The sequence below is a fragment of the Astyanax mexicanus genome, chromosome 1 (genome assembly GCF_023375975.1).
Source record: "Astyanax mexicanus isolate ESR-SI-001 chromosome 1, AstMex3_surface, whole genome shotgun sequence".
In the NCBI taxonomy this organism is placed as follows: Eukaryota; Metazoa; Chordata; class Actinopteri; order Characiformes; family Acestrorhamphidae; genus Astyanax; species Astyanax mexicanus.
The window spans coordinates 21,137,236-21,162,009 of record NC_064408.1 but is presented as its reverse complement, the minus strand read 5'-3'; the positions used below and the strand labels follow the sequence as shown (position 1 = coordinate 21,162,009).

General features: G+C 37.1%; 2 protein-coding genes across 3 annotated transcripts; both read right to left on the bottom strand.

Moving 5' to 3' along the window:
* Nucleotides 1-171: 171 nt before the first annotated feature.
* On the bottom strand, nt 172-14,354 carry si:dkey-273o13.3 (filaggrin-2). The gene is made up of 8 exons (XM_015607059.3): nt 14,204-14,354; nt 13,486-13,681; nt 8,143-12,157; nt 7,717-7,745; nt 6,686-6,847; nt 6,491-6,557; nt 5,294-5,401; nt 172-5,087 (listed from the first exon to the last, which is right to left on the bottom strand). Exons 2-8 carry the CDS (start codon nt 13,578-13,580, stop codon nt 4,254-4,256), a joined length of 5,310 nt encoding a protein of 1,769 aa, XP_015462545.3. The 5' UTR covers nt 13,581-13,681; nt 14,204-14,354; the 3' UTR covers nt 172-4,253.
* Nucleotides 14,355-18,815: 4,461 nt separating this feature from the next.
* On the bottom strand, nt 18,816-24,308 carry cdca5 (cell division cycle associated 5). 2 transcript variants are annotated; one of them, XM_022667806.2, is made up of 5 exons: nt 24,059-24,308; nt 22,223-22,296; nt 21,443-21,505; nt 20,841-21,347; nt 18,816-20,050 (listed from the first exon to the last, which is right to left on the bottom strand). In XM_022667806.2, the coding sequence occupies exons 1-5, from the start codon at nt 24,108-24,110 to the stop codon at nt 19,970-19,972; spliced, it is 777 nt and encodes a 258-aa protein (XP_022523527.2). In that variant the 5' UTR covers nt 24,111-24,308; the 3' UTR covers nt 18,816-19,969. The 2 variants fall into 2 exon arrangements, with proteins under 2 accessions (XP_022523527.2, XP_007254040.3); XM_007253978.4 differs by having other exon boundaries at nt 22,223-22,302; nt 24,059-24,307.
* Nucleotides 24,309-24,774: the final 466 nt, after the last annotated feature.

The window sequence follows — 24,774 nt, the reverse complement described above, 5'->3', positions numbered from 1 at the left end:
TTCACACTAAACTAGACGATATACTTAGTGTTAAATCATCAGATAGGAATTATCATTATGTTAAGGTGCTTAGGGAAATGCAGCCCTGTACAAAGGGTCTAACATGCAATGAATATGGGATTCCTCTTAAGAATAAGCTGGAGAGTAAAGCTGGAGAAGGTGAGAAACAATAGAAACACAGAAAAAAGAATACAATAAAGCATACGATTTTCGTTACTTTCTTTTAACAACGCAAAAAAACAGACAATTACTCAAATAAATGTATAAGTAGATTACTAAATAGATTAAAACTAAGAATGAATCTGAGAATATTGTGACCTTTGGCCACGGGTACCCCAGCTCTGTTTTTTAGAACTTTAAAACCCAATCAAAACTAGACAATGAAAATAAACAAAGTGGTTACGTCTAAACCTTCATTATCTGCACAAAAAGCTTGAGACTTTATCCCCATGTTTGACCTTAATTACTGTACTAGTGCCTCTAAATATTCCTGGGAAATAAATATAATGGAAACAAATGAAAACTTTAAGAGAGAAACACATTTCTAATACATTTTGCTATAAATTCACCATTTTATCAAGCTGCTTTCTGATCGTTGTTGAAAAAAGGCCTGTGGCCTGACATCCTGCTACTTTGATACATGATCAGCTCCTTGTTTCAAAATCCAAAAAGAAGAAATAAAAGAAGCACTAGAAGAAGGAGAAAAAGAGTGGGTGAGATTCATGCCAGGCTCTTTAAGCTTTCTACTCTGTGAACATGGCCGTGTGCTAGCAGAAAGGGCTGTCTAAGGGCAATCGAGTCTAGTACACTAGTAGAATCAAAGTGCCACTTTTTTGTTTGATGTTGCCTCCAGACGACATCAAAGAGGCACCCTCAGCAAGGCTACGAGTGGATCTTGGACATATCTTTGATTATGAATTGAGAATCCTCATTTGAAATTCAGTACAACTCAGACAGCTCAAAGTGTAACTGAACCTATGCAGTGCAGGCTCTCAGCTCCGAGCAGCCGTCAAAGGCCACAGACCGAGCGTACCTCATTAATTAATGCTTTATAATATCATATGTAGTGGTATGTCACTTCTATTATCCACATGCAGCATGTTAATGTCAATATAGATTTGTGTAGTTTAGATAATGTAGGTCAGTGATTTTAACTTTTGAGACATGGCCCACCAGTGGGCCACAGAGTTACTGCAAGGGCGCAAAAAAAATATTTTAAATATGTAGATTGTTCAGTAAATGTAATGTAACATATGAGGTTAAGTAATAGGATGATAAGTTAATTTATTTGCAAAAAAACATATTTAGGTCGAACAGGTTGATTGGTTTGGTGTAGTACAGTCACAGGCAGAGGTAGCTAGCAGATTACCATGCCAGATTCGTTATTAATGAGAGTCTGCCTGACCCAAACTCCTAGGAAAGTAGGAAAGTGGACTTCCTACCACTTTTTTCGGGCCTGGTAGGGTCGGGCTCAGGAAAATGGTCTGTGACATAGGCGTGAAAATCACAATTTATCAAAGTAACAAATCAAACTGTGTTATAAAAAAAGTTGCACAAGTTATAATCACACAGCTCAGGGGCACATTACGCACTTGACTTGCAGCGCTGTGTGTAGCTGTTCTTAATAAACATTTTCTTAAATATTAGGTCTATGCTTCTTTAGTGTTGCAATGTTAAGACTGCTGTTAATCAGTCTGTACAGATTTCGCTCATTTAAACAGCCTGAAAATGTTTTTAAAAAGCTCAGTTTTACTTACTTACTCTACTTACAAAAAAAAAATCGGGTTTAAATCGGGCTTGGGCTCATAATGACGGCGGGAAGTTCAGATGTTTCCATTCTTACTGTGCTGTCATGCTTAAGATGGTTGTGACAGTGTTTTTCAAAAGGGAGCTGTAATAATGGAAAAGAACCAGGTACCAGATACCAGATACCAAACAGCAGAGTCGAGTAAAGTTGACTAGAGTAGGTCCATGCAGAGAAAACTCCTGTGCCACTGCTAGATTAGGAACTAATGATCTGTTTTCAGTCATGCTTTTTTTTACTGTTTAGCAAAGACTTAACCTATGATGCTGAAGGCTCATTTGTACTTTTCTTAAGTATGAAAATTAATATATCAAATACTGTGATCGACACTGCTCACACACTTCTATTGTGCTATTTTGCTTTAACAAATCCATGGTTGGGTTAAAACATTGTTAATAATTAACCGTAACTGATGCTACAAATGCAGCATCCTTGTCAGTTTCCATTGCAGGAGTTCCCAATCCCATTCCTGGACTAGATACTGAGCTGAATCAGGTACGTTTGATAAACGAAAAAGAAGTAGCTTTTGCTCTAGGGCACATCAAATAGTCTCCCTCAGGAAAGCTACAAGAGACTCTTTGGGCCTATATTTAATTATGAATTGAAAAGCTTCTTTTGAAAATCATTTAACTTAGATTAAAAAGGTCAAACATGGAGCGCAGCCTTTGAGTTCTGAGCAGTGGACAGAGGACACCTAAGTAGGAGCTACCTAATTAATTACAGACCTATAATAAATATGATGGCTATTACATATACATCATGTACAATCATGTATAAACAATATAAACATGGTTTGTGTAGATTAGATTTTTGCATTACAAAAATCCAACCACACATCAGATTTGTGATTCAGTGTTTATCTATGCTGTGTAATGTGTCCTTTACAATATATTTTGTAAAGGACACATTACAAATATCAAAAAAAAAATGTTGCTGTGGCAGTAAAAGTAAATTACATTTTGCATACTGGCATGTTTTACATGTTTCATGATATTTGGCACTAATGCCCTACTTTCCCTCATTTGCATATGCCACTAATGATTCATAACACAAAAAATATGCAATGTGAACCAGTTTTACAGTAAATATTACCAGTGTAATGTATGTAAGAGTTTAATTCTGTTATTAAAATCGTGTAATATAATATTTATGGATACATACTGATCTGGAAAAAAATAAGAGACCACTTAAAATTACGAGTTTCTTTGATTTTACCAAATAAAAAAAACTCTGGAATATAATCAAGAATCAAGGAAGATAGATAATCACAAGTCATCACACCAAGCTGAACTGCTTGAATTTTTGCACCAGGAGTGGCATAAAATCATCCAAAAGCAGTGTGTAAGACTGGTGGAGGAGAGCATGCCAAGATGCATAAAAAATGTGATTAAAACAGAGTTATTCCACCAAATATTAATTTCTGAACTCTTAAAGCTTTATGTAAATGAACTTGTTTTCTTTGCATTATTATAAGTCTGAAAGCTCTGCATCTGTTTTGGTATTTCAGTCATTTCTCGTTTTCTGCAAATGAATGCTCTAAATGACAATATTTTTATTTGGAATTTGGGAGAAATATTTGTCTGTAGTTTATAGAATAAAATACCAATGTTAATTTTACTCAAACATATACCTATAAATAGCAAAATTAGAGAAACTGTTTCAGAAACTGAAGTGGTCTCTTAATTTTTTCCAGAGCTGCATATGTACAATCCACTTTTTATGCTTTCATGTTTTTTTTTAAATATGGAAAATTAGGCAAATAAATGGTAGACTAATGTTCCATTCTCAAAAGGATTTGCATGAGTGTATTCATGTGGTATTTTTTTCAAAGGTTTAAATTAGGAATCATGGCAAACATGACACTCAACATGGCAGTTTAACAGAGATTAACATAATTTGTTGGTTCCCTTTCACTCTTGATGCGACTCCTTTGAGCGGGTGTGAATACAATTATCACACCCATACGTGGACCTAAAGAACTGCATCAATACCTTTGAGAGTAGGTTGTCATGGTCAGGTCCTAAACAAGCATGATCTGACCTCAATCCGAACCAACAATCATGTGTATTCCACAAATTTAAGTTCAATGCATTCTGCAGGTGCAGTTTAACCTGGTATATAGTTGAGATACTTGCCACAGCTATGAACAAATGCCATCTCTGCCGATGCTCCAAGTTAAACTGCACAGAAATATGCACTAATCCAGAACACAGGACCTTCTTCCTGTATTTACTTTTTACTTTCTTAAAGCACAGATTAATCCCCCATCTAGGCCCCATGTGCAGTGTGGAACTCAGGTAGAGCACATGTTTGACCGCTCCTAGGCCCATCCAATGTGAGGCCTATATGGAACCCATGGATAAAACTTTCTTGCTCCCAGTTGAGCTACCCATATAGGCAACATATGGGCATGTTATCTTTACCTTGTAATTATCCAATACCTTGTATTTCAGAGCTGTGTCCTCTCTCCGCCTTGTATAAAGTGGTTGAGCATCCTCTGCGCTGACTCTAGAGTTGCTAGACTGCCTACTGGCTCAGAACCCCCCTTGCCAGCCCCTCTCCCACCACCTTCAGTACCCTGGTTGCTTGGTCTCTTCCAGTTACGGACAAGTTCCTCGTCATCCGAATCCTCAGCAATGCCTCCTTGTGGACGGTGGAGGTCCATCATGGCTTCAGTGCACTTTAACTGGCCGTGGCGCTCATGATGATGCAGGCCGGTGGAGTTTATTTCCTCCAGGCTAGCAGAGAGGATGCGAATGGGAGAGCCCAGGTGCCGGCCAGCAGGGGGAAAGTGGCGACTGTCTCCAGCTGGACCACCGTGACTTTGCTTGAAGCGGGTCAAACTGGCGTCGGCCAGTGGAACAGGCAGGGTCTCGGGGTGTATGGTGAACTGGAGGTGAGGTATTTGTAGTCCATGACCTCTGACATTCTCTTCACCCCCAGATTCACTCTCAGTGTCCCCATCTCCCCTTCCATACTGGTCTGCCCTCATCACATGGCCGTGCCCCTGCCGCCATGGCAAAAAGGCTGTGCCACCATGGTGGCCTCCATCTGAACTTCTCAGAGCATAGTGTTGTGATTCATCCCCCATTTCTGACCAGTCAGATTCCTCCTCTTCTGGAAGAGTCCCCAGCAATTGCTCATCCCCAGTCACTGAGCCTTTGTCATAATGATCGCTGTCCATAAACTGAACAGGAGGAGGCGCAACTGGAGGTTTGAATGGTTTCAGGGGATCATCTGACTTGAAATGCTTTACTAGGGCTTCCTGTAGCATGGAGGTGACCTAAGAGGAAGATGAGGCGAGTGAATGCTCATTTAGTTGAACCTTTGTCAACAAAATTCAAAATCAAAGTATAAATTAAACATTAAACATAGAATTAGGATAAATCAGGACAATACTATAATAATAAATAATACATAAAGGAATAAATGTCCCTCTATATTTATCCAGTCTGGTTTGAGACAGCTCCTTTGTTAGCAAGCTCATACATTAATTGTCTCCAGGCTGTGAATGGTTGTCTTTGCAGCTGACAGTTGCTCTGTGAGTTCTGAGATCCGCTGGCTTAGTCGCTCACGTTCCCCACCCATAGTTTCAGCCTGAACAGAAAGAGAAAGGCAGACAAAACCTTTTTTTAACAATTTATAAAAGAATTCACAATGAATTCCACTTTGATGTAACCACACTACCTTGTTTGTTTCATCAAATTAAGATAATACATAGAGTACACATGTCCAAAAGTATTCAGATATGCCTTCTAATTAGTGAACCCATTGCAGATTCAGGTGTTTAGTTGTGCACAGACACAGTGTTGTTCTTTAAAGAAACATTTAAAAACTGTGTAGGCTTAATGTCTTAATGTCTTTTGTGCACCCATTCATAATGTAGATGGCCAATAGTCTGCTTACTTTCACCCATATTCCTAATGCTGCTTCTAAATCTAGAGTTTCTAGAAGAGTAAAATCTTAGTAATCTTAAAATAGTCCAGCAATGGTGTATATGCATTGGTGCAGGGCCATTTCAAGGCATTTGGGGGCTCCAAGTAAAATACCACCACATACACCTCTGTCTTGGTCAAAAATGTATTAACGTTATAATAAATTAAGTTGGATCGAGTGTAGTTCAAACAGCAAAGCAATGGTATAAAACACACCATAACCACCATTTTTACTGAGTTCCGACAAAAAGCGGCTACAAATATAACCATTAAAAAAAAAAAAAAAACATTTAAATAAATTTAAGATGAGTGAAGGATATGTAAAATTTATCAAATATTATCAAATATAAAGAATAGGTTTATAGGTGAACAAATAATGTACATGGATAATGCTGAACATGTTCCAGTCTGCTACTGTTAGTAGCTAGTGGGAGAGGCCACCTTGAGGGTGATTTTGATAACTGTCTTATACTGTTATACTACATATTTGAAGTCACATAATATTCACATAATATCCAATCGCTGTCTGAAGACCTTACACAATTGCCTAGTTTGCCTGTTCTTTTGCAACAGGCCTTGATGGGGGTACTCCAAATTAATACCCTTATTTTCAATTTCTGTTAAATTAATAGTATAAGAATTGCAGTAAAACGATTGGCTACAAATATTTAGCATATAGTGTATCATACGGATGGTAGTTGACATAAATCTGACAAATAAACCAAGCAAAAATGAAAATGATATGCTTTACCACACAGTGTAGTTTCTTCTCTAGTAGATGATTGGTCTGCTGAGTGGTAGAATAGTTATCCTGAAGCCTAAAAAAGAAGGCAAGGAGAGTACAATTGACTCACTTGTTAACAAGTGAAAATTGATTTGAGAACAGAACAGTCTGTTGTGGGCATTTGTGCATTCAATAGAACAATACAATATACTGGTCCTTGACCTTGTGAACTTGTCCATCATACTGCTGAGCTCCACTCGAGTCATTTGAAGCTCAGATTCCAGCAGCTGATGTCCAGTAATAAACTCAGCTCCCAAGCATTCCATACGTGTTGCTGTCTGCCGCAAAGAGTTGTGAAGATCTTCATTCTGTTCCTGAAGCATTCTGGAGAGAGAGAGAGAGAAAGAGAGAGAGAGAGGGAGGGTGAGAGAAAGAGAGGGTAGAGCAAAATGAATAGTGGCTACAACTGTCCGTGCCAAACAGACAAATACATTTTAAGCAAGAGGCCCTACATACATATCCCACAGGTCAGGGCAAGATTATTTAGCTTCCATGGGACACTGTAAATGTCATAGGATACATAGGAAACTATTTGCATGTGGCATGTCAGTGTATAACTGGTTGGAATAGGTATAGGTTGGCTGTACAATCACACATCAGAAAAATAAATAAAAATGCAAAAACATGCTTTTTTACATTTACTTTGACTTTTATTTAATATTTTTATGATTTAGCTGCTCAACTTCATTATATTTGTTAAAATAGACCCATTGCTGCATTTCAGTAGTGCAACACAGACCAAAAAAATACAGAAATGTACATTAAGATCTTAGCGCAAAATATGCTGCCTTTAAGACTTCATCTTTTCCAAAGACATCCATGCATTTTACAACAAAACAATGGAAAATCACATGCTGCACACATCTAAAAGGCATAGCTGTCGAAAGAGAAAGTACAAAGACTGGACTGGTCTGGTACCCTTAGTGCCAAAATATCTTTTAAATGTTGTCAGAATGGCAACATTACAAAGGCCTAAATTAATTGCAGGAATTTAAATATATTAAATAAACTAAACTTTTGCAGATAATAAATTAAAATCATTCTTACTGTCAAAGTAAGCCAAGTAAATGAACAAAACACTGCAGTTTTTCATTTTTGTATTTTCCATACTTCCAAAATATCCCAACCTTTTCTGATTTAGGGTTGTGCAAACATGCAATATTAATACAGTTTAAAATTAAAATTAAACTTACTTGATCCTTTCAAGTTCAGAGCCTTTCTCCTGTGCAAAATAAAAAAAAAAACATTTCAGAAGTTGCCAGTGGGAACAATGATGGAAAAAACAACTATTGATCATACTGCTTCAAGGCAAACTGCCAGTTAATCAATGAAAATAAATTGTTAATTAGGTAAGATGAATACATGTGCCACTGGGTATTACACAACAGATTATAAACAGAAACATAATGTAGCTTTAATAATGTTAATAAAAGGTCATCTGAGTGGCATATTCACATAACAAAATCTAATTAAAATCAGACTTCCAATTTAATATGTAATAAAACAATGAGATATATAATATGTATGAATATGTACATATAAGTTGAAGCATTACAGCATTTCTGCATGTTATATAATGGATATATTTCTTTATTTTTGAGAAATAAAGAACTCCTCACCATGAGAGGCAATGGTGTTCCCTTGTAGCTGGCAGTAGACTGATCATCAAGGGTGCCAAGGCTTGTGGTTTTTCCAGAGGAATCGGAACTGCTGGAATGCGGGGAGGTGGTCCTCTGGCCAACAGGAGAGTGTTGAAGAGGACTGGGATGATCCCTGTGTTGGTGATGCTCCTCAGTGTGGGATTGATGATGTTGAGTTTGGGTATCCATATGGGAACGATGGTAGGATTCAGAATGGGAATGGTGGTGGGAATCTGGATGTTCATGGTGATGGTGAGATGATTCCAAATGGGAATGATTTGGAGGTGATTCAGGATGGGAATGGTGGTGAGATTCAGGATGTTCATGATGATGGTGGTGAGATTCAGGATGTTCATGATGATGGCGGTGAGATTCAGGATGTTCATGATGATGGTGGTGAGATTCAGGATGTTCATGATGATGGTGGTGAGATTCAGGATGTTCATGATGATGGTGGTGAGATTCAGGATGTTCATGATGATGGTGGTGAGATTCAGGATGTTCATGATGATGGTGGTGAGATTCAGGATGTTCATGATGATGGTGGTGAGATTCTGGATGTTCACGATGATGGTGGTGAGATTCTGGATGTTCTTGATGGTGGTGAGATTCAGGATGTTCATGATGATGGTGGTGAGATTCTGGATGTACTTGATGATGGTGATGGGATTCTGCATGGGAATGGTGATGGGATTCAGAATGCAAATGTTGGTGAGATTCTGGATTCTCATGGTTATGGTGGTGCTCATTCTCCTTATTTGAGTGAGTGTGAGATTCCGAATGGGAATGATGATGATGGGCAGAATGCGGGTGCTCGTGATGGTGGTGGTGATGATGATGGGTTTCAGATTGGTGGGCATCTGGGTGGGAATGGTGATGATGATGATGATGGTGCCCTTCAGAGTGGGATGGGCTATGAGGGTGAGCTGTCTCTACAGAATGAGGGTGGTGATGATGATGGTGGTGGTGACCTCCAGAATGGGAATGTTGGTGATGATCATCGGAGGGAGTTGGGCTATGGGAGTGGGAGTGGTGGTGAGCATCTGAATGGTGCTGACCTTCTTGATGGCCTTCTTGGGAGTGAACTTCAGAATCGTGATGAGAATGGTGATGGTGATGCTCTGGATGCTGATGAGTATCATCATGATGGTGGGAATGGTGATGATGGGAATGGTGATGGTGGGATTCAGGGTAAGATGAATGATGATGATGATGCGATTCAGGATGAGGGGAATGCTGATTAGGATCTGTAAGGGAGGCGTGATGATGTGATTGTGAATCGGATTGGTGATGATGTGCTTCAGAGTGTGGAGATTGATGTCCAGGGGATGGACTTCGGTTGTCTCTGTGATCATGGTGGTGATGGTGATGGGGGTGCAAAGGAGAAGGTGAACGATGGTGGTGAGATTCTGAATGAGAGTGATGGTGTGTTTCCAGATGTGGAGAATGATGGTGTGGCGATGGACTTCGGTGATCACCATGGTGATGATGGTGATGATGTGGTGAAGACAGTGAATCATGGTGGTGAGATTCTGAAAGAGAATGATGTTGAGTTTCTGAGTGTGGAGAATGATTTCTTGGAGATGGGCTTTGGTGATCAGCATGATGATGGTGGTGATGGTGATGTGGTGAATGATGTAGTGGAGATGGGCTTCTGTGATCACTGTGATGGTGGTGAGGCAGTGGAGAATGTGATTGATGGTGTTGAGAATCGGAATGGGAATGATGGTGAGTTTCGGAGTGTGTAGAACCTTGACTTGGGGATAGGCTTCTGTGATCACCATGATGATTTTGGTGATGATGTGGTGAAGAAAGTGAATCATGGTGGTGAGATTCTGAATGTAGCATTTGATGGTGTGGAGATGGGCTTCTGTGATCACCATGATGATGGTGGTGGTGATGTGGTGAAGACTGGTGGGAATGATGGTGTGGAGATAGGCTTTTGTGATCACTATGATGATGGTGATGGTGATGTGGTGAAGACTGGTGGGAATGATGGTGAGTTTCCGAGTGTGAAGAATGATGATGTGGAGATGGGCTTCTGTGATCATTGTGATGATGATGTTGATGGTGGTGAGATTCTGAATGGGAATGATGGTGAGTTTCTGAGTGAGGAGAATGATGATGTGGTGATGGGCTTTGATGATCACCATGGTGATGGTGGTGGTGAGATTCCAAATGGGAATGATGGTGTGGTTCAGAGTGTGCAGAACCTTGACTTGGGGAAGGGCTTCGGTGATCACCATGATGATGATGGTGGTGGTGGTGATGTGGTGAAGTCAGTGAATGATGGTGTGTTTCTGAGTGAGGAGAATGATGATGTGGTGATGGGCTTTGATGATCACCATGATGATGGTGGTGATGGTGTGATGGAGAATGGGAATGATGGTGTGGTGATGGGCTTTGATGATCACCATGATGATGGTGGTGGTGGTGGTGTGATGGAGAGGGTGAGCGATGGTGGTGAGATTCTGAATGGGGGTGATGGTGATGTGCCTCCAAATGAGAAGAATGATGATGATGATGATGTGGGTTGTGGTGATCACTATGGTGATGTGATCCAGCGGTAGGGTGATGGTGATGGGATTCAAAGTGGGAATGATGATGGGTTGCCACATGCGAAGAATGATGATGTGGTGAATGGCTTTGATGAGTTCCATGATGGTGATGGTGGTGGTGGTGGTGTGAAGGAGAATGGTGATCTTGATGGGAATGGTGTTTCTCTGTGTCGGTGCTGTTCCCATCTGTCAAATGACCACCAGACTTACTGTGGTGCTCCTTATTTCCCTTTTGGCTGTGTCCTGACTTTACGGAATGGCTTTTAGATGATCCACTGCTGGTACTAGTGTGACTGCTTATACTATGGTGAAGATGCTTGGGGTGGTGCTGATGAACATGCTGCTTGCTTGAGTGTTTGCTTGACTGAGAAACCCTGCTGGTATGGGAACGTCGGCTGGAGCGCTTGCTTAATCGGGAATGTTTGCTGGTGTGGGATGGTGCACTTGATGCCACAGAGTTTGCACTTCCAGGCCGGCTAGCAGAGTGTTTTTGTTTTTTGCTTTCAAGGTTTGGAGACCTCACAGGAGATGGACTTGTAGGTCTACGAGCATCAGTCACGCCAAGAGTCTGCAGCCTGGAGGGACTTAGTACCTGTCTAGTGATCTCATTCAGAAAAGCAGAAAACTTCATTTTTTCTTTTAGAATATTCTTTTTGGCCTCTTGCTTCCTCTTTTCCATTTCTTTCTCATTCAATTCTGTTTTCACCGACCGCTCTACCTTCCTCGGCAGCACCTCCATAGACTTAGCCTTCCGAAAGTTTCCAATTTGTCCTTTTTTCTTTTGCTGGGAACCTTTTCCAGATTGTCTCTTGGTGCTGCCTTTAGTCTTTCTCTTGATAGATGCATTTTTCTTTACACTCGCAGATTTCTGGACCTGCCCACGACCTTCCAGTAACAGCAAAGTATCCTCTTCATCTTCATCGTCCTCAAAGGCCCTCCTTCTGCTGGAGATGTCCGTACAGGACTGAGAATGCTGAGGGCGACGAATCCCCTTTTTTGGTTTAGCCAACTTGGCATTCTCTAGACTACTTTCAGAGGACCAGGATGAAGACGAGCCAGAGGAAGAGAAAGAGGAAGAACTGGAAGAGGATGAAGAGGAGGAATTAGAAGAGGAAGAAGTAGTGGAGGATGTAGATGAAGATGAAGAACCTGAAGTAGATGAGGATGAAGACGATGATGTTGAGGAGGAGGAGGAGGAGGAGGAAGAGGAGCCTGAGGAAGAACCTGACGAGGATATGGAGGAGTTTGATGATGTGACTGAAGCTCGAGGGCGGGACTTCTTACTGGATCTACGATGTTTCTCACGGCGGTGCTGATGGTGTTGCTGGCTGTCAGAGATAGGATGATGGGATTTTTCATGGTGATGCTGATGGTCCTCATGGGGATGGGAACTATGGTGTTGGTGAACACTACTAATTTCTGATGTATTGTCACTGCTAATGAAAAAAAGGGAAAATAATGCAACAATAAACAGCGCTTAAAGCATTCATAATTTATTAACAATTTGTAACTTCATGCTCCTAGTATTTGAGCCATTTGTATTTACTCCAGTTAGTCAGACTGAAATCCGACTTCTGTGCGGGACAGAGCTTTAGTTGTACAGGAAGAAGCTTAATTTATTGCATCTTTAATAAAACTACAAATCCAATCATTCAATTTGTATCTGTTTTAAATCTCTCTTGGGTGTGTGTACACATTTTTGGGACATGGCCTTTTCCACATATAATCCTGATACACAAGATATGTGGTCCAAGTGACCAGATGAATATTGCTTCACTAGTATTAAATACTAGTCATCACTTCACTAGTATTCACTAATATTTTGATAAGATTTTAGTGTTCTGGGAGGCGTTTCAGTTGTTGAATGTGTCTTGGAGAGAAAGATGTGTTAAGTTTACACAAATTTACTGTATGTGGTCTTGTTCAGGTATAATCTTCCAATTTGCCAGTGATAAACTTAGGGTTATTTTAACACTAATATGGTTAGAATTAAACACAGTGTTAATTTCACATTAATAACATTGATTTAGGAGTTATTCCTGACGGGGTGTTCTGAAGGTCTAAAAAATATTTTTTTATCGGTGTGAATGATACAAAATACTGGAAAAAGGAAAAGGTAAAATAGTATTTGTGTTAAACTATATTGTGCTGTTTTGCAAAATAAAAATTAAATATGACTTGACCTAAAAAAATATAAATAGAGTATAACTTAAATTTGCACATTTACGGTTTGATAATCATGGTGCATGAAGTGACCAAGTATAAATGAGACCTTTGAGAGAAAGGAAAAAAATCAAGCTCTACTTTTGCTTCTGATCTAAAAATTTCCACAGATTATCCATACTTCCCCGTGAGAGGACAACTCCACACTTTGGGGTTGAAACATTGTGGAACAAGACACCCGTATTGAGAAAAGAAAATGGACAAAGAGGGCAAAAAAACATTTGCAGATCAAACTGCTAAAGATGCTGGTGGTTAATAATCTGACCATCCCAATGTCCGGACCTCAACATCATTGACTGTGTTACAAGACTAAACTTCATACAACAGCTTACTACACACAAAAACACACAAAAATAAAAATAAGTCTCCCAACAACATTTAATGCTGTATTAGTTATTATATTAGTTATTCTGTATTTGTTTCCTGACATAACTGAAGAAACGTGAATAATGGTCGAAGAATAAATACAGTATAAAGCATTTGAACTATAATAACAAAAACAGCTCACAAATAATTTTTCCTCATCAGAGGATTATCATACCTCTCAGCTGGGTGGGATCGCTGATGGTGATGGTGATGTTGATGATGAGGTTCGTGATGATGTTGGCTATGGTGATGTGTTTGGTGGTGGGCCATTATTCTGTTCTCCCACTCCTTCTTTGAGCAGTAATCTGTCTTGCACAGGATTAAATAATTTCTCCAACTGTTGTTTTCCTACAGTCCAGATGGATGAGTCTCTGTAGGATGGTAAATATAACAAGGAGATATGACTAAGATCTTTATGCTGCTTAAAGAGATGTCGAATTATTTTTTAAAAGCCACTATAATTTTTCTGTACTACAAAATTAAGTAAAATATTGTGATACTTTACTGTATTGTGTTTACTGTACTGTATGGTAATTAATATTCATTTAATATTAAATACGGTACCTTTATATAACTACTATATATAACATAAAAACTAAGTCACAATAATGGTTTTGATGTTTTGAGTAGATTTTTTTTAACCTACATGGCTGAGAGATACAAAAGTACAAACGTCCTCAATGACCATGACACAACCCCAAACACACATTTGTCAGTACATATAAAACTCTGGTAGTTTTGGGTAGTAAGCAAAATTAATGTACTTATAGTCAGTAAATCTTAATCCTTAAACCGTTTATAGACGTTTCACAACAAACCACTCCACATATTTTTTTTTAGGTCTCAAACTCAATTATGGAAATATTTTGAGCAAAAAACATTTCCAGTCTTACCTTAATCATGAACCAAAATGGAGAAAATAGGCAAAGAAAACAATATGTCACTCCATGAAAATTCCAATATCATGTAGAACACAGTAACTCATCCAAACAGTGTAACACAGCTGGAAGAATCGTGAGAAATGAGATGAAACGTGGTATCCCCACAACTTTTCTATCAGTATCGGCCCCCTCTGGCCCCTCCCTGCCGCATCCCTGTCTGTGGTTTTCCAATAGGACCCAGGCCTATGTCAATAACTCGTGTTCGCCTGCCTTAAATGCCCCCAGCGACATTGTACAGCCATAACAACATTACACATGCAATACTTCTCATGATACTGAGAAAAGCTATAAGAAACAGTATAAAGATAATGAAATTTATCTTCGGTGTGACTTAAAATATCTATGGAAATGTGTAACAAAGTCATGCTAGGCATCATTAAAGTTAAAATGTATTGTTTTCTACCAAGCCTAGCCATTCTTTATGTAGACCTGTACATAAAGGCGGATTTCATCCTATTTTAATGCTTCCTATGTAAAAAAAAAAAAAAAAAAAAAAAAAAAAAAGAAAAATGAACATATAAAATGTGCATCTCCACTGTGAATGGTTTAAAACTATATGATCCCACTACTTATAGTCTTTATAGTGATTGTTTATATCTTAATAATTAAATTATACACACATTTTGAGATATACTGTATTTGAAGTCTCTTTTTTTAAAACCACGATTGATGAACGCACTTATAATCTGACAAGCGGATGCTGGTTAGTTTCCTGCGCTTCGGGTGATGACCTGCTCAGTAGTACAGTGTCCCTGGTCATTATTGAAGATGGAATCATTGGGAATCAATTTGAATTATAACAATGACACAACACATTTTCATCAACAAATATTCACTGCTGCAGTGGGTGACACGTCTCTGCAGGTTCTGCAAATGTTCACCATAAATATAAATACATTAGTATAATCCAACCAATAAATATTCTGTGTAAGTATAAATTTATGAAAGTATAAAATAAACACTTAACATTACTAAAATAATGTTATGAATATTATGTACTTATCACAGTGCTTAAAAATATTGCTGCAGATTTCCTAGCACGCAAATGTACGATAAATAAAGTTATAAAACCACTTTTTACAGACACAGAACAAAGCACAAAAAATAGCTTACTATCATATTAAGGTTTAGGAGAACAGTAGTGCTGTAAATAAAGTCACTGAGTCTAACCAATTTGGTGTGGCTAGGTTTGCTAAGCTAACTAGCAAAGTAGCTTGACTCAGGGGATGGACAATGTTAATTTATACTTAAAAACAACATTATTTTTAACTACAACTTACAAAATATCATTAAATGTTCTAAAATGACCAGTAACCCTCCAGTAAAACAGTAGAAATAAACAACTTCATAGCAAGCTAACATTTGCTAGCTAGCTAATCCTGTCAGCCAGTGTTACCAGGTTCATGTTTTTCAAGGCAATTTGGGCTTGTTTGAAAATCCAGTCTCTCGTAAAAATTCAGGGATGTCGGGTGCATATTTTTGGGCTACTTTTAAAAATTACAGCAACTGCCAAAAAACAACAAAAAAACTGAGTTGCCTTGGATGTTACATCAACACAGCGGGCAAACTTTAAGAGCGGGAGAGAGGGCTAGCCAGAAAGAGAGAGAGAGACAGAGATAAAAGAGAGAGAGGGACAGAGAGATAAAAAAGAGAGAGTGAGAAAAAGAAGAGAGACAGAAAGATAAAAGAGAGAGAAAGGGGAGAGAGAGACAGAGATAAAAGAGAGAGAAAGAGAAGAGAGAGAGAGAGAAAGACAGATAAAAGAGAGAGTGAGAGAAAGAAATAAAGAAATAATAAAAAGGAGATAGAAAGAATAAGAAGGAGAGAGATCACAATGTGATAAAAAAAATGTTAAGGACAGATTTTTTTTTTTTTTTTTTTGCTAATCATGTTACTATTAAATGTTCTTGACTGGGATATAAAACATTTATAAAAGAACTAATAAAACACTAATGTTACAATATTATTAATGACTTAGATAAGGATACTTAGCATTACTGATAATAAACAATATATATAAACAATATATTAAGTTGTACACTCATAGTTGTTTTGGCATTTGCTTCAAACCTGTAACAGACATATATTTTTGGCTAGTTTAAGCTTCTGAACGGCAGGTTTTAGACTGAGTTTGGGCTAACTAAAAATCATTTAACCATCAGTTAACCATGTTTTCATTAAATGCCAATTTTCATTAAATTTGTCCACCCTGTCATGCAGCTTGCCATAACAGGACAGACAAATGCATGCCAGTGAAAACACAAAGTAATTAAACTAGAGGAAAATAATTGATGTAGTTAACTGGGATCTTATAAATGTAACAAATATTATAAACATTCCAACAAAAAAAATAAAAATACATTTTATTGACCATTTTAGGGACTTGATAGAGATAGTGTTTTGATAATGTTCTGTATTCTATAGCAATGCTCAAAGATCCAACTGAAACATTTTTATTTATTTTATTTATCTATTAACTAATTCATTTACAATCAGTAAAAACATCTTGTCGTGAGCATCTCTTTGATTCTTCAGACCAAATCAATAGAAAAAAACACCAGTTAAATTTATATATTTTCGCAGAACCATTAATGTCAAAGTCAAATGTACACATATGAACCTTACTGTACATCCAAGCTAGTAAGAATCATTTGGGTCCCTCTCATTTTAGTATGAGCCATCATGTTAATATTGAGTTCTCCAAGCCCCAGTGTCCCTTTTAGTCCCCTCCAAACCAATCAATGGTAAATTGTGTAATACAGCCCCTGCCTGCACTGATAATCAATGGCAGTATCACAGCAATGTGACCCTCCAGCAAAGAGAATGGAAGGACACAGACAAAGCCACAGCACAGAGCAAAGTCTCAATACAGGCTTGGACAAAATAGAAGTATGTCAGTCTCTTCCCTGTTATATAAGCTGCCTTATAGGAATTCTTTCTGTACAAATCTCTTCTTTTATTATCAGACAGTGTCTTACTATATATGTTCAATAGAAAGGATTGCTGAAAAAGTAACAAAGCAGATTCAATTTGTATTTTTTACAGAACTAGCTGATTGATGATCTGCTCAATCATTTTCCTTTCTGCTATACATAAAAAAATGAAGTGTTTCAAATTCTTTGAGAAGCAACGCAGCTGAACCAGTTTTATTTTTTAATTAAAATGTCTACAGCTCTGGAAAAAAAATAAGAGACCACTTAAAATGATGAGTTTCTTTGATTTTACCAAATTAAAAACCTCTGGAATTATAATAAAGAGGAAGATGGATGATTACAAGCCATCAAACCAAGCTGAACTGCTTGGATTTTTGCACCAGGAGTGGCATAAAATTATCCAAAGCAGTGTGTAAGACTGGTGGAGAAGAACATGTCAAGATGCATGATTAACTGTGATTAAAACCAGAGTTATTCCACCAAATATTGATTTCTGAACTCTTAAAACTTTATGAATATGAATTTGCCTTATTTAAGGTCTGAAAGCTCTGCTTCTTTTTTATTTATTTATTTCAGCCATTTCTCATTTTCTGCAAATAAATGCTCTAAATGACAATATTTTTTTGGAATTTGGGAGAAATGTTGTCCGTAGTTTATTTAATAAAACATGTTCAAACATATACCTATAAATAGCAAAATCAGAAAAACTGATTTAAAAACTTAACCTAATCTTAATTTTTTTTCCAGAGCTGTAGAATTGTGTGTTAACTTTTACTTGACTGAATCAAAACTGGTGGTTTTAAGAACCATTACATTATGCGTAAAGGGGGTTGACTATATGGTAATATATTTAAATATCACAATTTAAATATGCTATTTTTAGCTCTTGCTTAAGCAGCTTATTTACAACAATTCAGTATCTTATACAGCCGTCATGGACAGCTGATATAAACCTATACTAACATGTACTGTTTGGGTAAATAATTAAACAAATCCACTACATTAAACAAACACTGCAAATAATGCAGATTACTTGGTCATTTTAAAAAGAATTAAATAAAACATAACACATAAAAATTCCATAACCTTTGCAGCTGATGGTCTGGATTCATGCACCACTACCCCTAAAATTTTGTCTATAACTAGGCTTCATCTATGTATCTTTGGGTTGGTTTCCCAGAGAGAGGTTAAGTCCTGGACTTAATTTTTCAATGGAGAATTTGATTTCAGAATGATGTACAGTCATGGACTAGGTTTTTATGTTTATATTTTTTAATGTTTAATTAAGCAAAATAAGCAGAAATTGTTTTTTACAGTGTGTAGAGTTGTATTCTCTGTAGATGATATGTATTTTCTTTAACTTGGAAAATCAAAAAGGTGGTGTTTTTTTTTTAGGGGTGACCAAAGCTTTGCATACAACACACATCATGTACCATAAAGACTGCTTTTGTCCAAGACAAGGTTCAAACCCTTAGAGTTTTCGTATGTACATATATATCAGTGTAAAACTTTATGACCAAAAGTTTTACACCAATGTTCATTCCTGTGGCATACATGGTGTATATACTACATATAAAATTCATTTTTAGTGCATCCATGACTAAGACAGATAAATAACACTGGATCATCTATTTGTTTGAACTTCTTTATTTGTCTTGGTAGTGAGGACGTGCAGAGATTCAGATGAGAACAAAGAAGGAAATGCATGTATAAGACAAACTTTCTCATTCCCCGATCTGCTCCTCATGCACCGCCGCTTGATTTGGTACAGTTGTTGAACAAATGTTAAAAGTGTACTGATGAACCATTAGTTAAGTCTTATTATCACGAGTCTATATCAGTGCCTGCAAAAAAAGTTGATTTTTTTTTTGGTAAAGTTCAAGCCAATACTTAAAAAAGGAACAGGAGGGGGGATGAGACAGTAAAAATATTGCATTGATCACGCTGTAGTTTTGTTCAACTGTAACAAATTGCCCCCTCTAGTGGCAAATTGAATGAAGTATAAAATATGGAAGAAAGGCTAAAAAATGAGTGTATAGAGTATAATATACATTATATAGATACCATATGAAAAAAAAATATTACGGGATTGTGAACTGTGAAACTGTTTTTTAGGTGGAATTCTAAATGCTACATATTATGGGCAAAATTATCAGATGAAATGTAATATTGGTTGTGCAGACTGGTTATATTATGACCAAATGTAAATTCAGCATAATGTATTGGTGTTTTGTACAACAGCTATCTCAACATCCCACACTTTACTCTGCATGTCCTATACCTCAAATCACTATTCCACACTAAGCAAAACAATAGATTTTCAGAAGTTAAAGTAAGAAAAAACAAACAAACAATACACAAACACAGATATTTAGGCCAATTATAGAATAGTTAAAAGAAAAAAGTTGTATCCCTGTTGAAAAATAACAAAGACTCTGAACCTAAAATCTCTTATCAAGTCAGTATTTGAAGGTGTAAAAAAGAGAAATAAAATATAATAGAGTTATAATTATAATACAGTTTGTAATAAAACTGACTTGATCGAATAAAAGGTAAAGTAAAATGTAATAAAACAATACAGAACTAAACAAAATTCCTGTATAATGTATTATTCAATTTTGGCTGGTTGGTGTTTCCTGGTATGCAGGAAAATGCAGTCAACAGATGCTGGTTGGTCTTGATCTGTATTCCACTGAGTTCAGATATCTTGTTTCAGTTCCCTCCACTCTTCATTTTCTCTTTTCCAGTGGTGTTGTTTACTGTCTCTGAGGGCTGTACAGAAGCTTCATTCTACCAGCAATTCAAAGGACTCAGCTTCTTCAAACTCAGCATTCATTTGTGCGGCAAGAAGGTCCAACTCTGACATCTAAGAAAGGGAATCAAATACATACCAGTAATTAAATTACATATAATGTGAAATAGTTCATATTCCAGAAGGATTTATGCCTGATTTCTGAATCTGATTTACTACTGATAGAAAAAAGAAATAATGATGTGTGATGACATTGGAGGTTTAAATAAACTCAATATTTTCAATACCATTTAAATAATAGTGGTTGAATAATAGTTTCCATTTCATTGCACAAAATCCCACAAAAACAGTGAACAATTTATTGGTTAAAAAAAATAAGCACACTTCCTATTTCCTATTTGTTTTAGTGTGTTTGACTTTTAACAGATCAACTGGCCTCAAGTTATTCAGCTTTGTTAAACTTAGATAATGGAGGCACCGTTTTTAGGTTGGCTATTCTGGATTGGTTAATTAAAAAAAAGTATTGTATTTGTGCAAAATAAATGTAAATTCAAAAACCATAAGTATTTTTTTATCTTGCCAGAGAACATAAACTTTGTCTCCCTTAAGAAATTGAATTTGAACAAAGATTTGTGTGTGGGGAAAAACCCTAGAAAAGTTTTTTTTCTGTGGTGGTTATTTCAACTTTGAAAAGGTCCTCCATACTTTACATCTGATTTACAAAAGACCCTGTTTACAACAGCTTATTCAATCTCTTCTGAGCATCAGAGTGCAATCCACAAAAAATAAACACTATCAAGATGCATTTTAAACAGATATAAATTGAATCACCCAAACTACTTGAGTGATTAAACCAAGTGATACCAAGTGTGGCATGCTGCTCAGAAGCCCCTTTCCCCCTCACCTTAATCTGTTGGACCCTCTTCCTTCGAGGGTTCTTCTTCACCAGGCAAACTCCGGGTATGTTCATGTCAGGTTCTGGGGGGTTGGACTCGCCGTCATCAGCTGCTGAGAGGTTGAAAGATCCTACACACAGTGATGTTGAGGATTGGAGCGCTCCCTTTGACACGTCAGCCTTACGAATCACCTCAGGGGTCTGGAGCCTCTCAAACCCAAACAGGGTTTCGCGGCGTGTGGGGGATGAGGCAGATTTTGGACTTTCAAAAGACCGATCTCCCATGCTCAAACGGCTGTAAGACCGACGGACCTTGTTAGACCAAACAGGATCCTGCTCTGGCTCCGGGTCTTTGGGCTGGGGAGGGGGTGATGAAGGCGCTTGTATTGGGGACAGGATGGTGGGCTTGGGTGCTGGTGCCTCTGTTTGGACTGGGCTGTTTGAGCCTTGGGACCTCTTTCTGTTTCCGGCACTGGATCTTCTTTCCACATTTTCCTTGATAGGCTCTGATGGTACCTGTGACCAAAAAAAAGCATGGTGTGAAGAAATATATGTATAATGAATGAAAACAAGAACAGTGCTTATTTATCAATGTGCTTATTTGTAGTTACCTGAGTTTTCCTGGGTGCAATTTTTCGTACAGTGATGGAGCGTTTAACAGAAACGCGTGGAACCTGAAGAAGCAAAGAGGCATATAAATCATTAATAACATAATATGCCTAAAGGTTTGTAGACACATAGTCATATGCTTTAAAAGCCTATCCTCTCCTGGAAAGGCTTTAAACTAGGTGTTAAAATCTTTTCTGCAATATTTTATTGCAATTAGCCACATTCACATCAGGTACTGATGATGTGATACCTGTCCAGCGCAACCCACCGCATTTATATAAAAAGAGTATACACACTGTGTGCAACTGAATGCTTGTTTAAGCAACTTGCGCATCTCAAAGTAGCGAAGTTTTCTAATCAGTGGTATACGAATGCTTTTGTGCATCTGGACCTGAGCATGTATACCAAACCACATACGATTCTTAATGTACACAACACAAATGACTGTACTTTACAGAAATTATAAAGAAAGAGACTGGCACATGGATAAAATATGAATTCTTGTTACTCTAAACTTGGTATGTACTGATAAAGCCCAAAGTTGTAAAGTTGGTGGAAAAGTGAACAGATTTGCCTATTAGGGCTTTTGTTTACTTCTAATGATGAAGCACTACTTTTAAATACTACTTCTTGTAGTAGTGTGCTGTTTTCGATGCACCTTTGTTTTTTTAACATATTATTCAAAAAAGGTTTTACAGTAGGTCAGATTCCTGTAAAATAATGTAATCTAGCTTTATATTTAGAGAATAGTTTAAACAGTGAACATCCAGCAAAATTCTCACCTCATCTTTGGGGGGCAGGTTTTCTTCATTCCCCGACAGCCTTGCTGATCTCCTTCGCTGTTGGCTGCCTTCATCTGTTTCTAAGAACACAATGCACAACTAAACTTACCCAAACAAAAATGAAATGTCATAATAATTTGATTCAGCAACTCTCAAAAAGATTTTCAAAAGTCAGTTAGAGTGTTACGTTAAATTCTAAGAGTGTATTATGAACTATTTCATGATATTTTAGCAATATAATGAAGAGGACATCGCTAATGAGGACATTGCAACATAACACTAGTTCAACTACTGCCAAAAAATGTACATTTTATTATGTGCACTTTATTTATGAAAGGTCCCAGCAAACACACTTAGACTGTGACAACCTATTGTTTGGTGCCTAAAACACTGTCAGACTGTACATTTATTAATAGCAATGCACTAAATATTTGGAAGTAAATGCCTTTAAAGTTTGCCAACCAAAACTATTAATTTAAATATCTGTCAGAATGGAAGCAATTAGACTGGAATCTCATTTAGTTCTGTATTTCTTATTATACTTTTACTTAACTTCTCAAAATTGGTACTTCTGCGATTGCTTTGTCTTAACAATGCATTGCTGATTAGGTTATTTTGTTTTTACAACTGTAATTTTGTTCTCGTCTGGCCAAGAAATTAATTTGGTTCAGCCTAACTTTATATTAACTATTAATTATTATTAACTATTAATTATTAACTAAATTAGGTTGTGACAACATTTCTCAACAAACATAAACAGAACTACCTTTTAACAACATTGTAAAACCATTAAAAGAAAGTAGACAATGCTTAAATTAGTTGTATGTTTGTTGGAGAGCTTTCAGGGCTTATACTGTCTCGAATAAACAGTTTAACATGTATAAACAATACATTGCTTTGTGAAAATGAGTTTTTGTATTGCTTAATATAGGGATGTGCCATATAATTTTGTACGCAATTATATCGATTTTATACCCTGAAATATAGTGCCATATCCAACCTTTTATCACATCAGGTTACTACTTTTTGCTGTTTTCAGCAAAAGAAAAATAAACACTGTTTTCAATCCCTGTTATATATCTACTAGAGACAGATTATAACTGTGCAGCATCATTTATTTTACTTTAATCCTGGATATTTGAAGTGCTGATATCTAAATTAGGTGTTTTAGGGGTGATATTTTGTGCAACAATATAATTTCCTTTTTATTTGCCGCAGTAGTGTAGAGTATTGTCACACAAATGCCATGCAATATCATGATATTGTCTTAAGGGCCATATCGCCCACCCCTAGTTTAATATTTACACTAATATGTAAGGCTCCCTTTGTTGCACTTTTAAGAGAGAGTAGAACTGAAATGGTCTAATGTTAATGTTAACCTAGCCAGCTGGCTAACTGTTATGTAAGAGCTTGAGTTCAGAGAAGGAGCAGTCCACAAAAAGCACACATTGGTTCCATTAATTTCTATTAGATAATCATTAGCTAGCTAACTAAGACACTCGAACCTATTATTAAATTAACATATTTTATCAGAATCAAACAGGACTATAACATATAAGTTAACCGAGCTAACAGTTAGTTAATTACCACTAGTTAGTTTCTTAACGCTAGTAAGGTTAGCTAACGTTAGCTAACTACCCAAACAGTAACTTAAGCTAACGTTAGCTTATGACAACACAGCGTTAAAATAACTATAATATTTAGCTAGCCTGGCTAAGCAAATGAAATAGGAGTTGGCCAACCTAGTTAAATAACTTAGCTAGTTATTGTATTAGTTATGACTCTGCAGTACAGAAATAAAGAGTTATCGTGGGCTGGTTCAGTTCAGTCACTCACCTCTGCTTTTTATGAGGCCAGTCGACGCTGACCGCGGTGTCCTGCTGCTCATTTTTAAAGTTACTCAAAAAAGTCAAAAAGTAGCGAGCCTGCTGCCCACAGAAAACGCGAACACATAAAGAAATATGTGAACTCCAAAATTCCGCGCTCGGTTCAACTAAATTCGAGATATTTCTCTCACTAGAGAAACGCGAGCTGCCCGGCGAGCTTTCAAAATTACCCGCCTTCCTAACAGAAATGGCGGAACAACAGAGGGACTCGATTTGTGAATGAATCGTTTGAGTCGGTTCATTTGAACATTTTAATTTCAAGCTGATTCGTAACGTCCCCTTCAGTTCGGTTACACGTGAAGGATTACAATGATATAATAATAATTTTACTGTTTTACTTACACAAAAAAACCCACAAATATCATGAAATGCGACACTGTAACATTACAAAAATGCGTGAGTTTAACCAAATCCGACGTGAGATTCATTAAAACGGACAAAAGAATCGGTTCGTTGTAGGAATCGAACTACTCATCTACCAAGCTCGTTTAAAACATTAATTAATTATTAAATATATAGTGAGTGATTTTTTTATTTATTAAAAAACAATAGAAACGTCAGATAATGCGTTCCTGACTTATAATAAAATATTATTTCTAAAATATATTTAGAAATAAATGTAACACAAGTTAAAAATAGCGTCAGTTCAACCTTTAATCCGGTAGG

What these genes read in the sequence shown, in the direction of transcription:
- si:dkey-273o13.3 (XM_015607059.3), bottom strand. Translation starts at nt 13,580, where the DNA reads ATGGCCCACCACCAAACACATCACCATAGCCAACATCATCACGAACCT. An exon ending in CGATCCCACCCAGCTGAGAG is followed by an intron (nt 12,158 to 13,485) that starts GTATGATAATCC and finishes TTTTTTCATTAG; the next exon opens with CAGTGACAATACATCAGAAA. An exon ending in AGAAGAAACTACACTGTGTG is followed by an intron (nt 5,402 to 6,490) that starts GTAAAGCATATC and finishes CTTTCTGTTCAG; the next exon opens with GCTGAAACTATGGGTGGGGA.
- cdca5 (XM_007253978.4), bottom strand. Translation starts at nt 24,110, where the DNA reads ATGAGCAGCAGGACACCGCGGTCAGCGTCGACTGGCCTCATAAAAAGC. An exon ending in TGGCCTCATAAAAAGCAGAG is followed by an intron (nt 22,303 to 24,058) that starts GTGAGTGACTGA and finishes TTGTGTTCTTAG; the next exon opens with AAACAGATGAAGGCAGCCAA. An exon ending in TTGCACCCAGGAAAACTCAG is followed by an intron (nt 21,348 to 21,442) that starts GTAACTACAAAT and finishes TTTTGGTCACAG; the next exon opens with GTACCATCAGAGCCTATCAA.